Source organism: Ylistrum balloti, unplaced genomic scaffold (assembly GCF_031769215.1).
Source record: "Ylistrum balloti isolate Yb309-2 unplaced genomic scaffold, AGI_CSIRO_Ybal_v1 Utg370258, whole genome shotgun sequence".
NCBI lineage: Eukaryota > Metazoa > Mollusca > Bivalvia > Pectinida > Pectinidae > Ylistrum > Ylistrum balloti.
This window is the reverse complement of record NW_026782204.1, coordinates 258,889-275,683: the sequence shown is the minus strand read 5'-3', so window position 1 is coordinate 275,683 and position 16,795 is coordinate 258,889. Positions and strand designations below refer to the sequence as shown.

At 34.0% G+C, this 16,795-nt stretch overlaps 1 protein-coding gene across 1 annotated transcript; it reads left to right on the top strand.

Annotated features, from left to right (window-relative positions):
- Window positions 1-5,474: 5,474 nt before the first annotated feature.
- LOC132552564 (uncharacterized) lies at window positions 5,475-15,183 on the top strand. The gene is made up of 5 exons (XM_060216745.1): window positions 5,475-5,627; window positions 8,060-8,273; window positions 12,185-12,327; window positions 12,867-12,905; window positions 13,291-15,183. The coding sequence occupies exons 1-5, from the start codon at window positions 5,564-5,566 to the stop codon at window positions 13,620-13,622; spliced, it is 792 nt and encodes a 263-aa protein (XP_060072728.1). The 5' UTR covers window positions 5,475-5,563; the 3' UTR covers window positions 13,623-15,183.
- Window positions 15,184-16,795: the final 1,612 nt, after the last annotated feature.

Sequence of the window (16,795 nt, the reverse complement as noted above, 5' to 3'; positions counted from 1 at the left end):
GATGTTTTCAATGACTTGTTCTTGGGCAATAGACATACTGTCCCAAATTACGTCTCCGTATTCCAAGATTGGACAGATGAAAGAAAAATACATTTGTTGGAGGGATGAACGATCAATTTTAAATTTAAAGGCACGCAATAGATCAAGTTTTCTAGAGGATTTACTTATTATATTTTCTATATGGGCAGTCCAGTCACCATTACTGGAAAAAAATACACCCAAATGTTTATGAGTGGTTACTTCGTTTAAAGTTGTGTTATCCATTGTTAAAGAAGGGTGTTGTGGTTTACGGATTTTTCGACTAATTGTAATTGTTTCGGTTTTAATGGGATTAAATTTTACCAGCCAGTTTTTTGACCACATATGAATCTGTTCGAGATCGTTATTCAGTATGTTAGCAGCATGAGCAGGAAGGTCAACTACAACGTATAAAGAAGTATCGTCGGCGAATAGTTTTATTGTTGCATTAATATTTACGCCTATATCATTAATGAAAACAAGAAAAAGGAGAGGCCCTAGTATAGATCCTTGTGGTACACCTGCTTTAACGAACGCCCAGTCAGATAATTTGCCGTTTAAGGAGACTCGCTGTTTACGATTTTCAAGATAACTTTTGAACCAGGATAATAGTTTCCCGCTTATACCGAAACTGGATAGTTTGACTAGTAGGCCGCGGTGCCATACTCTGTCAAAGGCCTTGCTTATGTCGCAAAAGACCATTCTAATTTCTTTACCGGAATCAAGAGCTTGGTCAACATCATGAGTTATTTTAAGGAGCTGATTCACAGTGGAGTCGCCAGACCGAAAGCCTGATTGATGAGAGGACAGAAGTGAATGGTCTAAGAAATAGTTATGAATATACTTATAGAAACATCTTTCGAAAAGTTTAGAGACGACGGATAAAAGAGATATTGGACGGTAGTTGCAAGGCAAAGAGGGGTCACCTTTTTATAGATAGGGGAAACACAAGCTTTTTTCCACTCACAGGGGAAAATTGATTTAGAAAGAGAGATATTGAAAATCATACAAAGAGGAATACAAAGTATATCAACTGCTTCTTTTAACAAGCGAGGGTTAATCAGGTCAGGACCTATTGCCTTAGAACAGTCTAATGTAAGGATAATCCCTTTGATATCTTCAGATGTAATTATTATTTCAGATAAGCTACACCTGTGAGTGTTAGCTAGAGTTGGAGTTTCGACATTAGAAAACAGGCTTTATTTTGACGTATGTAATCTGACGAACAAACATCTTATTTTTACGTACAAAGATACATTCGACCTACATAGACAGTTTATATGATATTAAAAAAAATATAAGTCACGTGATTGACTCGTAGTTTCTTTGTTTTATTTTTAGAACACACAAGAATCTAAATCAGACATGTACCGTAGTTCGTCCCTTTAAATAATTTATTTTCAAAATGCTCCTAAAAACTGGACTTCATTAAGCATTCATATTTCTACCACCTATATATAAGAAAGTCACCTACATTTTCATGCGAAATACGAAATAACACTATTGTGACGTCACAAATATTGGCCATCCATGAACGGTGTCTTCTGTTGAGATACCTACAGTACCAATGTCCCTAAACATTATACAGTGTAACATTACCATTTCATTAGTTTGTCAATCGCGTCTAAATTTACTTCTTTTGCAAAATCGAAATAAGTGTGAATTTTTTAGAGTAACAAGATAAAAAAAAGTCTTGTAGTGTTTAAAATGAGTTTTGCTGTCGTAATAGATGTGTACGGCGATATATTCATCTAATGTATGCTTAATTTGTTAGAGTTTTATCTAGATAAAATAGAAATGTCCACATCCATGTAGTCCCTGTAGCTGACATAGTCACATATCTACATTTACACGACAAAGTCACAATATTAAAACCTGCTGTAAAGTTGTGTGACTTGTTTCAATAGCCCCTACCACCTCACAAACTTCTGTCATTTATACCGTCTATAAATACCATTACAAGACAAGTCATTATTTAAATGTAGATACACTGTCAAGTACAGTACAAAGGCCGACATTAGTACATGTATATCGCACACATGAACCCAGTCTAACCATTTTTTTATGACGGAAACATTCTTATCACAAGATATTTCCGATGTGACTTTCCAAGAACAACACCTGTAAACACAGGAGCGATTGGACGCTAACAAAAGCTGGTGGGCGTTACCGGTCACAAAAGTTCCAAAGAAAATACAATTTTTATTGCTCAAACATGTTAATGAAATCATATTGCTATCAAAGTATTCCAATACAAGCTATAGTAAAAATTCTCCCATTCCCAGTGGTGATAGGTGAGATTCTAGGGTAATAAAATTCCTAATTTTGGCAATGTTCCTTAAACACTCCCCATTCATGTAGTCACGCTGATCTTAGATGACCATGGGGCCAGACAGATGCAATATGTGCATACCATCAAACGGCCATACCTTACTTATAATTCTTTTGGGAATGGACCCAAAAATACAAAACAATGTTATGGCCTATAGACATTGTATTGATTGAACACATCCCCTCCACAAATGTGAAATCCTGGGGTCATGCAATTATCAATAACAGTAAAGTCCTTAAGTTTTTTCTGTAATGAGGATTATTTGATTTTTTTTTTTTTTTTTTTTTTGTAATTCTTTTATTTTTTGACAAGTTTTTACATATTACACAATACACAATATACAAGAGAAACCACACAAAACATACACACACACTCTCACACTTGCGTGCTCTTACTTGAATATGTCTTACACATATACATGCATCATCATCATCATCATCATCATCATCATCATCATCATCATCATCATCATCATCATCATCGCCATCATCATCATCACCATCATCATCATCACCATCACCATCATCATCACCATCATCATCTTTATCATCATAATCATCATCATCATCATCATCATCATCATCATCATCATCATCATCATCATCTTATCATCATCATCATGCACATGTATCTTATTTGATTCTGTCATAAATGGGTCTTTAACAGACGATTTTTTCATTTCTTTAAACTTGACCTGTTTGGTCTCGCCCTCAGGCCCCTGGGTGTTGCGAACCCTCTAATTCACAATTTTGATTTACATGTTCATTTGGCTATGAATTTAATTTGGTTCAAAAAGTTCTTTAGTACATCAGGGACAGACGACGGACGACGGCAGACAAAAAGCGACTGTAATGACTCAGACGACATAAAAATCGAACTGCCCAGGAACGACTATTGAAGTTGGAGCCGCCCCCCCCACCCAACCTCAACGCCATACGTTTTAGAAGGTATGATGTTACAGATGGCAGTACGAAGCTTAGTCACACCTGTGTTAAATAACGTAGCTTACCATAATTTAAACTAGCATTTACTTCAACGTAATAATTAAATTACGTATTTACTGCCTTGGCTTGCCGTAGTTTTCCTTCAGACTAACTCGTAAAGACCTACAGAATCCGAGAGTGGCGATTTATCTTTCGAACATGTTCGAAATATAAGTATAACGTACTCTGTAATTGCTTATTCAACATTTTAACGGAGTCTGAATTTACAGTTAACTCCTCAAATTGCCACACTTACACGTAATTTACCGGTTTATAAATTGTACTTTTACGAACTTCAAAGGACTTAAATATATAAATACTGTCATTATTTGCCCTAGTTTAACCTTGTTAAACTTACCTTTTTTAGAATGCTATTATTTGCAAATTACGTTGTTATTTCTAAGTAGGTAAAGCTACGTTTTTCAACGCATGCGTGACCAAGGCTTAAGTTATAAGGCTGTCGAATCAGGATTAATGAAAATTTTAGTGAACCAAGTTACAGATTGTTTCTGAGAAGTCTCCCTGGGGTGAAAGTATTTTCTGGTCATTGTATCGAATAAACAGCAGATATTTTAGAATTTTTCTTGCTTAGAAACGAGTGCGATATCTCTTGGTATCATAGGCACACAAACTATCAAACTGGCTATCGTGACAATGTTATCGTAACCCAAACTCAAGTAAAATAGAACTCAGACAAAATAACAAAATAAAACGATTCATGAAAAAGTACTAGGAGAATTAGACCTGGGCCCGTATTCATGAAACCATTCTCATGCTCAAGCATAGATTTTGTGCTTAAGCAGACTTTTTTTTTTATAATTCACCTAAATCATATAAAATAATACAAATGTCAAATATAAACATTGAATAAAGCTTTCACTTGAAGTCCTTTCATTTTTTTTTATCTTTAGCAAAATAAGCCTTATTCATTCATTTTTATCTTAAACAAGACATGAGGCTTGAGCACAAAATTTATGCTTGAGCATAAGAACGGTTTCATAAATACGGGCAAAGGTGTTCCGGAAGAATAAGCGTCTTCTTCTTATCGTCGTCATCCGTCGATCAGAATAACCAAAAGACCAAAAGAGCATCAAAGACGTCCAGCTTCATATCGCACAAAAGATAGATTACTTGCAAATGAGATTAATATGACATTTAGCAACATCAGTAAAAATGGTTTATCATTGCTCAATAATATTGCATGACACATCCGTACACATGCATACCAAATATTTTTGTTTATCCATTTTAGATGGTGTCATTTGACATTAAAAGGATGTAAAATATTACCACCAGAGGATGCAAATTTAGGGGGGAAAAGACAAACCGAAAAATCGTTATCATAAAAAATTGTAACCGAATCATTTGTTATTTTTTGCGTACAATTTTATTTTTTATTGTTTTAATTCATAATTCTTTTTTTAAACGTATGTAGTTTATTATAAATGAAATATAAGAATGATAAATACATAAATTAATACAAAGTTTTATTGTATCCAAGTAGGTTGATCTTTGTAATGTTTGTATGTATTTCACTATTTATAAATATGTATGAATGGCCATTGTTTACGTGCATTGATAAAAACATTCTGTGTACGCCGGAAGTTTTGGTTTATACAGACATAAATACGTGTTGTCTGGCGACATTCCGTACTCATCACAACTTCCGGCTTCGTACATTAGAAACATAGTGTCAACACAAGTGCATTAAACCATTTGACCCGATCACCATGCTACCCAGTCATGGCTGCTCCAATGCCGACAAGCTCACTTGTAACCTCGACATCGTCATTTACGCATGCGTGATGACATTTTGATAACTGCCGCAATTATCATTTATTACTGCCTCAAAAGCTTAGCCGAATAGGATATTTCTTTTATATTATTTGAATTAGTTACTTATGGATGGTTTTCTGAATTTAATATAAAGCGCTTATTCACTTTATCCTAATAGACTGATATAATTTTAATATATTGCACCAAAGTATGGGTAAACTACCTCTTTCCATGAGCTATAATCTTAAATGGTATGCTAACAAATCCATTTAAAGAACTTTAATGTGTATATATAGAGTGGCGAGCTCGAGCGGAAGTAAATATCAGTATCATCAACATTTAACTCGCTATCAACTAGCTACAATTACCACTGTTGTAAAGGATGGTGTGTCTCTCTGGTCGGCATCACACTGACAACGTCGTGCATACCAACTTCTACTGGTGACTTTACAAAATGGCGACACAATCAGTGGCAACGTTGGTTTTCTGGCTTGGTTTCAGTTTTTGGATTGTTGAAGGTAGGAAAACTAAGTTGATGTTTTAAAAGACCGAGTTCACGTGACATATGAACTTGTTACGTTCCGTTTTTTTGTATTTGATGGAAAAGAGTATATGAATGATATATGATGTATGCTTTGAAGTCGTATGTACTTATTCATTCGTATTTTCATTTCTTTATATATGTATTTATCTATTCAATAGTTTGTTTTAATTTCCCCTGAAATTCCCTGTCACGTTTTCTCTGTTTGAACTTGCGTCCGAAAATGATTCGATATACTATGACCCAGTATACCGGGATAATTCGTATTTATAAAATTACAGTAAAACGACACATTGTTATCGATAAGTGGAAAACAGATTTGCCTGGTATCATAGTTACCTGCTTTCGATTCCCCGAGTCTCTCATGAATGTGTCCGGGCTGACTTTTCCTCTCTTAGTAGGTTTTCTAAGAATAGTAAAATTTTCTCTAATAATAGAGAACGATTATGTAAAAGTGGATAAGACATGTGTTTTACTTATTTTACAAAATTTCATCATTTATTGTGAAATAACAGCGTAACATGAGATATCAGGCTAACGTACTGATAAAGAACATGGACAATCCTAGTGTAGGGCTTACCTGAATATATATTTTTTTTTAAATTAACATTGTATGTTTCCTATTAATTTCTAATTATAAATTATATTATTAAGTACATATAGTATTGTTACAGGTATGGTAAATAACAAGTGTTTACCAAAATATCATACCAATCAACTTACACAGATGGGTAACATTGTTTGGGTTATAAAACTCAGAGCTAAAGTAGAAGTACCGGTGACGAAGGCGTCTAAGATTAGAGTTTAAAGGTCATTGTATGAAGTGCTTTATTTAATGTGCAGTGAAACAATTTGTACAAATCTCACCAGTGGTGTGATCGATGACTATTTTACTATATTCTTCCTTTAAAGGAAATCTTAGAAAATACAGACTCGTACCTTAGATTGTATTGTTGTCAAAGATTTATGTGTTCTTCAGACTACTTTGACAAGATAAGAAAAAAAAGGCAATTCCTGCAGATTATATTCTTAAAATACTAGTGTTTCGGAAAGTAAACCTTTTCCTCAATCCTGGTGATGTGAATCGAATTCAAATTTTAATGATGACAGATTCCTCAATGAAAGAACAGAATCTGTAGAAATTAACAGTAAAACGAAAAGGCATGATATAGAGTAAGAAAAATAAATCGCTTTTTCATGCTAAACAAAGGAATACTTTTTAAGCAGATCATAAAGAGAGGTGACAAAATGAATAATTAGAAACTTTACACACACACACACATACACATACCCTCTCACACACACACACACATACCCTCACACACACACACACACACACACACACACACACACACACACACACACACACACACAATGTTTAATGGGTTTTTTTTTTTATTCATTTCGTTGTTCGTTTATTTCTATCTAAAGATTAAGTCATATGCTTTATGAACGGCCGTACTACATATAATCCGTGATTTCCTCGTCAGGTCACTTCTTGATGGTTTGTAAAATATATTCAAATCAGATTAAGATTTAAATGTGTGCTCAATTTTACTCCAAAGTATAATAAATAAAATATAAATAGAATATCACCTTTCAATACAAATTTAGAATTTAATATAGTGGGGCCCAATAATGAACCAAACTGAATCACATACTGCTCTTGACCTTCTATTACTCGTCAATGATTTAATTCTGAAACCTATGAGGCGACCGAGGAAAATTAAAATCTATTGCAAAGATGAGCTAAAATCTAGATAGGTAAGGTACACCTTGAACGCATTCTTTGTACGTATGATATCCCCGTTATTTGACAGGTTTTGGCACATAAACATCAAAAACATGATAATTAAAATGTGCATTCTGTATTACTGGTAGATAAATGGATATTTTCAGCTGTATGTATATTTCTACTCAAAGGAAATGTGTATAAAAACGAACTTGCTATAAGGAAATTTAAATTATATGAATGAATGGATTAATGAATGAATCATGACACGAATCAATGAACTGAATAAAAGCCACTTATCAATGAAAACCAAAATCATAAATTCAGAAAATTGATAATCATGAATATGGATTCATTAAAACGAACAATAGCCTTTAACCTTTTATGCTCCATTCAAAATCATGGTGATACGAATAACACTAAGAGAACGCAATTAAAAATATTTTTTCAATACAATTTCAGTGTTATGTATCAGTCAGACAGAACGTAAATAGTTCATCTGTTTCTTTCATCATCACCTGTAATTGGCGCAAAAGACAAAAAAATAAGGTTGTAAATAAGAAAACGATTTAGGAAAATATGAATTGGTGAAAAAGATATAAATATATACCTGGAGGTGCAGTAACCCATGAGGCAGACAATGCTTTGTAGATTTAATCATTACGGCTTATTTTCAGGCCAAGGAACAGGGAATGAAAACAAGACAGAACTCAGACATCACGTGTCGTCAGAGAACTTTCCCCAGCCTTACCTTCCAAACACCCACCAGCAGTGGAATTACAGCATGGACCATGGTCAGTGGACAGTCATATTCAGGACCGTGGACATCGAACAGTCACGTCGCTGCCAAAAGGATTACCTGTACATTTATGATGGAGCAAACTCAGAATAGTAAGTCTATTTTTGAAATATCATATCATCCAACCTAGTCTCGGGTCAATTTTTCATATACGTAACATGAAAAACAAAGAAAATATAGACATGTCAACAGAATTTTGATTCAAAATAAAATTCGGTGAAACAAGGGCGAAATATGATGATGAAAGGATTGAAATAAGACCAGATGTTCCGGAAGGATAGGGTCTTGCACTTCATCGACAAGAACCATCCTGTTAATTTTGGTCAATTCAAGAGCTGAAGATTTTTTTATTTTAATAGCATGAACAAAATAACACATAACGGAAAGCAGTTATTCCAATGAAAGGTCTATGACGTATTAGCGGGCCAAAGAATAAATGACATCGTACAATGTATATCTTCCTTGTATACCGGGAATCAACGATGATTCAGAAATTCAAAAGAGCTGTCACTTACCAGAATCGTGATTTCCCTGTCATAAGTTCCGCCCTTACACGTGCACTTTCCTGTCTGAATCAACAACGATGACCACAGCGGATGAGTTGATAATTTAAGACTTGATCAACATGTGCACAACTTTAAAGTCTGGCAGTTTGACAGCTAGAAAACTGCGAATCATTCAATTAATTATTTCGAGATCACCTGTTGCAGAATATGCAACCTGCTTTTGAAACTGTTACTGATGTGTGGACGGGTGTTAAGAATAACGGGCACTGTTCTCACTCTCCTTTCTCGACTTTGAAGTCATGAAGGATTTTATATTTATACCTATATTTTACATAATGTTTCTGTAAGTCAGTAATACATAGATATTTATTTGAATAGAACATACACCTGTTTTGCACTGTAGATTTAAAATAGGTCATGCAAACATTTGTTAAATCCTGAACAGTTAAATCATGCTATTAGTTGTGACATTTTTCAACGAGACCATTAAGTCTATTATGTCTGAGTTTGTTGTTACCCTTCCTATGTATATAAATCTCTTAATCAAACCTGTAATATATATATATAAACATGACAAAATAATCATAATTCAAACTCAAATTCCATCAAACTAGAGCAAAATAAAATTTACACGGAGACTCCTGCATATATATGCATATATACAAGGAGAATAAGACCAGATGTTCCGGAAGCACAATCATCTTCTGCTTCATGGACGACACGCGCCATGTAAATCTAGGTCAATCCAAGTAAGTAATTGCACGTTCTCAAATTAGAACAAGGTAAAATAATACACCAAATTCCCTTATTGAGTTATTCAGGATAATCTAAATAACTTCAAAGGGAACATACAGATATGTTGCTATATCCAAAAGACCAATAAGTGATGTCACAAGCTATGGTCAATGATACTGCAACTTTGAATACTTGTACAAAAGACAGACACACAATGAATCACTTGATAAAATTTAGATAAGATATAAGAGCCAAACACAGAATTAATCTCTACCGTGGAGCTATTTCTTTCTTTTGGGATTCGAAATAGATTAATTACTAAACCTGGTTTACTTTCATATAGTATTGCTATAGCATAAGCTCCGTGTACACGTAAATTGTAAAGAATGTTGGTTATCAAATTAAACAGAATAAAAAGTTTGTCAGTTTCCTGGGTGCATGGATGATAGCTACAAGGTTAAAATAGAATCAATCTCTCATTCAGTTATAAACGACACACAGGAGAACCGTGCCTTCAGATATAGACTAGAATTGTAATGTAAAAACAGCAATCGAATGATAGAAAGTTCCACATAAACCTCCATAGATCTTTTAATTAAAAAGACACATATCCTTAATATAACATATTCAGGTCTGAATGGCGATGGGAGGGATATATCGGAAGAAAATGTCCCATATTCCGTAACAATAGGTAGGTTTTTTTTAGAAAATCAGGAAACATTTGAGACTGTAACACACATGTATTGATTTTATAGACTGTAAAATTGGTTTATCACAAAGCTGTTTAGAATTTAACAAAAGAAATGCTTAATTATTATTTTGGAAGCTCTTTATTTCTTTCACTTCTAAAAGGCGGTTTACCAAATATCAGGTTTTTTTTGCCAAACTAAATTGTTGAGTGCTTTCGTTGTTGTTGACCTTATTGTTCTTTGTAAAGTCATATTGGATTGACTAGGCTTTATGTAACGGGTGGCTCGCTTTTTAAAGCAGAGGACTTAGAAAACGCCCTCTGTTTTGTACTCGTGTCGTCGACTTTGAGTTTGTGAAAACATTTTTGTAATATACAGTTTATGAGTATATTCTTCATTACTTGAATGCACATTTATCTCATGAAATAATGACGTCACACATGCTGTAACGTCAAAACGGCTCGCCTTTTGGGAAACATTGAAAAAGATTCTTCCACAATGTTTGAAAATGCTTTTCAGTGGGAAAATTTAAGTTCGACATAAATTTAGGAAAAAAAATAGACTATGAATATATATTGTACAAAAATAGTGAGCAATATAGCCAAAGGGTGTGTATATATTCCCCTGCTTAATTTCCAGTGCCAAACAATAGATCGCATGTCATGTTAATTTGTTTGTATTGGTATAATTGCCTGTGAATTTATCATTTTGCGAACGTGAGACGACAAGTTATTACGTTCATGCAATGAGGCTGTCGAGCTTGACTATTACTTAAATCTGGATTTATGTAGATGTATACTGCTGGTGATTTTAACACGGAAAGATATAATAGCTTTTCAGTGGTGAATCATCTAATTGTCCGTTACTGTCATAAACAACGAGTGACTTAGTCGTACCCTTTAATACACGTGGATGAGATACAACGTATCATCCCTTCATGGGAAATATATCTTGGAGGTGATGTTACTGAATCGGTAACAATTACTCCCTATAACATAACACGGCTAAATTGATATATGACATAGCACAAATTTTATTATTTCGTCTATAACGGATCTATTTTTAGATTTGTATTGTAATATGTTATATACTAGTTTGTTATGCAAACATTTGGAAGTCGAGTTTTCCATTTTGCATTTATTTAAGTAACATATAGGGGCAAGTGTATTTTGTAACCTATCCGATAGAACAGGTAAACTGCACCCTAACATAATAAAAGCTGCTCCGACAGACGTTATACACGTTATACAAACGTCCCCTGTAAATAGGACAGGAGGACGAATATGGTGTTTAAAGATGAGCAAATATCGACAAACTCGTGTGCAATATATCCAAGCCACAAGCTTGTAATCACTTGAATCACGCATAGTTGAAATAAAACTAGTGAATTATTTAGGTTTAGACAGAAAACATTTTTATATTTCACAGAATTTCGAGAAAGCCTATTAGTTGTAGTAAAAAGAGAAGAGTTCCAATGATATATGTGAAAGAAGAAGCTTAATTGATATTTGGAAAGATGAATATTTATTGATAGTTGATTTCAAGACTGGTGATACCTGAAAAAATTAATAATTGACGATTTTTCTCAACGTCGACGGTTTCAGTAAAAATGGATCTCGTTTTTCGTGCAAGAGATATAAATTGATATAAATTATGGGAATTTAAACGGCCGTAATAGCATTGAGAAATATTATATTTCTTTGTGCGATATGAAGATGTTTACATGTCGGATGTCGACAATGAAGCAGAAGACGCTTACTCTTTCGCAACATCTGGTCTTATATTTTCCCCTAGGTTTTCTAACATTTGAGTTTGGACTTTGATCATATTGTCATGTTGGTATTTGACGTTGTTTCTTAATTGATGCTTTCTCCGAACGAAGAATCCCAATTGCCGGTTTCTTTAAAGGTTAACGATTTCTGTGTGGGGTGCAGAATAATGTTTTCTTCATTTTGGAGTTCCAGGCGTCTCTTTGTTTGCAACAACGTGATAGTATTTACGATCCTTGTTTCCTGTTGTTGGGATTAATAGCTCTGATATATACCACTGTTTGATACACTGGTCATATTGCAGCCCCGAAAAAACATTATGTGATAAACTTGAGAACATGGCGGATTTCCGAACCACACAATCATCCATTCGGATCGTCTTCCATTCGGACAACACTAATCAAGCTCAAGGGTTCGACTTGCACATTGTTCATATTCCCAACGAAGGTAAATTATTTCATATTTTTCACGCATAACCTGATAATACTAAACATGGTAGCTTTCCTAGTAGAAAGTTTCGATCGCGACTGGTAGTACGTTTGGGTTTACGTTTGAAATCCTCACGTTTTTTAACCATCACGCGCTTGGTTAATATCGTTCAGTATCTTACCAAATTACATGTGTGTATATCATATATAGTTTTACGTATTCAATTGATACTTTCACGTAAAAGAAATATTCTGTTAAGAACATTTAAGTTATTCTTCAATCTTTTATTAAAAGAAATATTCTCTATCAGAGATATTTAAGTTAACTGACAAACATTTCATTAAAAGAAATATTCTCTATCAGAGATATTTAAGTTAACTGACAAACATTTCATTAAAAGAAATATTCTATTAAGAGTATTTCAGTTATTCGCCAATTTATTAAATGAAATTTCTTTCGGGAATATTAAAGTTATTCTACCATTCATTAAAAAACATCTTACCAAGTAATAAAAATGTTGTACATCGATTGTCATTATTATGCGCCTCTATTATTAGACTACTACAAAGAACTCTTGCTGAAAAGACATGCACAAGGTAAGGACGACTACCAAAAAGATATAAAGTGCATTAAATAATAAGATGATGATTAAGTGTATATGGAAATCTTTGTTTATTAATCCTCGAGTTCATATTCAAATGTATGGCCAATACACATATATAACTACAATGTGTCTGAATATGGAGAAAATGGCGTCTACAAAGAGCACATCGAATTAAGTATAGAGTATAATACATTTTGCTTCTTCATACCGCAGTTATTTTCCTTCTTGTTGTCATCAAAATCATTATTAATGGCTACCGTGTATCTTTTTATAATTCGTATTCAAAGGTGTTGCTTTTATGCAATCATAAAGCCGATGACATCGATTTGCGTTATAAGTGAATTATGACAGCTCAAATCAATCTTTTTTTATTCCAGCTGCGAAAGTGACCATTATACAAGTGGATTCATCACACTCGTCCGTCTTGTTTGTTCCTTTGACCGTTGCGTTGGTAATTCTTTTCCTTGTTTTCCTCTCCCTTGCCGTTTATCTCATCGTTGGCCTCAGACGGAAGAAGTATAATGCACACGACACCATCCTATCAAAACCACATCGACCTTCAAATACCTCCAACATCACTTCAGGTCGGCGCTACACCCGTCAACTTAGTGTAGACAGTGACAATCTGTCCCATCTCTTGCCGGCAAACAAACCCGAAGTTAATTCTCCGACGCAGCTGGATTCGCCAGGGTTCAACAGTTACATCTGAACTTTGTACAGGCATTTTGAAAACTACGAAGATGAGTGTTTTGCACAACATTAGATTGTGATTGAAAATGTCAAAGGGAAGTTATTTTCATCACGGACAAGAGCTTGAATTGTGCAGCGTGTCAACAAACTTTTTCTCTAAATGCCTTTCAGTTTTACTGTCGCGGATTGAGAAAAAAATATGTGCAAATGCAGCAATATCAACAGGAAGATCAAACAACGAAATGAATTGCATTTTGTTCGAATGAAAACACTGCATACGAAAGATAAAGCTACATGTTGGAACAGACACATAGGTATAAACACCGCCATTGTTTTCATCACAAACATGAGATGTGAAATTGATGTTGACATTTGCCAAATAATTATATAGGCAACTTGGACAAAATTGCATATTTAGCAGCTTTTAAAATCATTACCTATGCTGAGAAAATCATCTATGCAAGGACCAATGCTTTTAACAAAACAGCTCTTTTAAAGAATCGCTTTAACCACTACCTCTCTTAGACGACTCATTAATTTGACCCGCGCGTTGATTCTTGTGTTCTTTAACGTCAGTGATTACGTGTGCGTGTTTTTGACTTTCAAATGTATTTTTCAGAGATTGTTTTTGAAAGATAAATGTCTACTTGAAGCAGTATGTACCCTTACGATTGTTGTTCCATGCATTCAATGTGATATCATGATGAAACATAATACATCAGTAACATTGATTTGTTTTTTTAATTGAAGTGCCTTATTTTTTATTTGAATGTGTAATGAATTGTACATTATATCATATTAACTTGGCACATGTATATGCTTGTTTAACGTTCCAAAACGTTTCCAAAAATGTTTCCTATACTTGTGTTCAGATCGTTGAAGAAATGACGAAGACATGCAATAACAGGTTTGTTATTCCAATGAAAACTTGGCTGTTGTACATAAAGATAACAAATTGTTACATGCATTTTAGTTTAGGTGTGCTTAACTACACAGAACCTCTCCATAGATAGAAAGTTGTAGATTTGTTTAAAAGTGAAATACAACATATTTTGTTTGTTTAAATTAACCTTGGCAATTTTGACGCTTCAGTCAAAATTGCACGAGAGGAGAAAGAACCTGATTTATTATTTCTGGATATTTTCTTCAAATGACATTTATATTGAAAACGATTTGCACAGAAAGCAATGTAATGTTTTCATATGTTTGCGTTAAAATGCACTATGCATACTTGGGATATCGAATGTTAGACTTTGAAATAGAATCAAGTGTTTGAGGTTTCATGAAGTTTGACGCGTGAGGGCGAAATCACTTATAAAAGAGTACTTTTCTTGTTCCCGTGTAAGGTCAAAACATTATTTCTCCAAATTTTGATTTTCAGAAGCTGTATTGCTGTTGAAACTACAAAGTAAAGTATGTTGTAGTTGCTTTGAGTATAGGTTTTTTTTTTTTTGCCTGGCTGGGAGAACCTAGTTTGGGGATTGTTTTCATTGTCTGACCATGTTGTTTGCTTAAAATATTTTTTTCTATCAATATGACTGTATTTTGTTCAATAAAACGCAGACTTGAGATATTCTTAATGTATATCAGCCCATGTTTTGATGTCGAGGGAAAAATTAATTATGGGAGGGGAGGAAGGTGGCGGGGGTTAGAGAGGGTGGCGGGGAAGGAGGAGAGAACGCCAAGTAAGGAGGGAGACGGGGAGAACAGTAAGACGATGAAAAGAGGAGGAAGGTGACGGGGGAGGGGCAATAAAGGGACAATATAATTTCGTATGTAAGACATCGCAAATATTTCGTTTCAAAGTTGGTCAAGTGTGACCTTTAACTTGTTCGTTTCACAGATGACCACCGACATATAAACAGATGCAAAGATTTATGCTTTCGATGTGATCCTTGAACGTTAACTGATGGCCACAAATTTCACCATATGTAGAATTTGATGGTATGAATACTATTCTTGGTCTAAGAAAATGTCTTTGACTTTTTATTTTTCACTTAATCGATTGCACTTTACCGCCAAAAGGTGCCATACTTTTAGTGTTATTATATCTTCGAATGTGGTAGAGTGTCCTCAAAATATCTCCTACACAAGCTTTTTGTTAAGACACATGGACGCATGGATGAACAAGCAAAATGTGTTAGGAATGTAGATGTACGTGTATAACAAAATCAGTCTAGTTGATGATGACTCACAACGGAAATCAATAATAACGTCCTTAAACTAAATCAGCGTCCGGTGATCTTTGAACATTTGATTCATTTTACGAGAATCAGTTGGCCTTTGACACTATGACAACTGATTTCCCGTGTTATTGAATCAATTTCTAGAACATTCAGAACACTTATACTGGATGTCAATATCCAATATGACTGAATTGCCATTTTGAATAGGACCACTTCATAAATTGACTCTCTACATGAAGAGATCTAGGAATTCCACAATGGTGTCCTTTGTTCTTCATCGGGGTTGTGCATAAAACAAAGAAAGTTGGGGGACATCGAGAAGACGGAAGAAACGCTACAACTTTCAATAGATCAAAATAACATATGTGTGCTTCAAAAATATTCTATTTTTATTTCATTACATATAATTAAGTATTCATTCAAATTTTCTTTCATTCAGTCTCATTTATTCCCTCTCTCACTCTCTTCAAAACAAGTTACCTTACTTCATTATTGGCCACACACGTCTCTCTTACAATTCAGAGTTAGCGAATCACAAAATATTACAATATACAATACATTTAAACAAAAAAAACAAAAAAGAAGACATTTTCCCGCATGATACCCAGTTCAGATAATATTGCAGGAAACGAAATTGTTTAGTTCTATATTTTCTGTTTTACTGTAAGTACTGAAAAAGTATCGAAATATTTATGAAATATTTCAAGCGACAATTTTTTTTAATTTTAACTAATATTACGTTTGAATTTTCGAACATGATCATAACTTTTAAGTTGATAAGAAAGAATTCTCATACAATACTGTAGGTTCTTCATTGGTCATTATAAGGCGACATGTTTCACAGTTATTCAACGACCTTGCCAACTGTCCAAAATTTATATTTAATTTGTTTACTGAATTTTCTCTCCAGGGACCCAATGACGGCACATTATTTAACACCAAGAAAAAAATATGAAAATACATTCTATATTACACAGAGTAATAACAAAATTTTTCCCTATTCAAA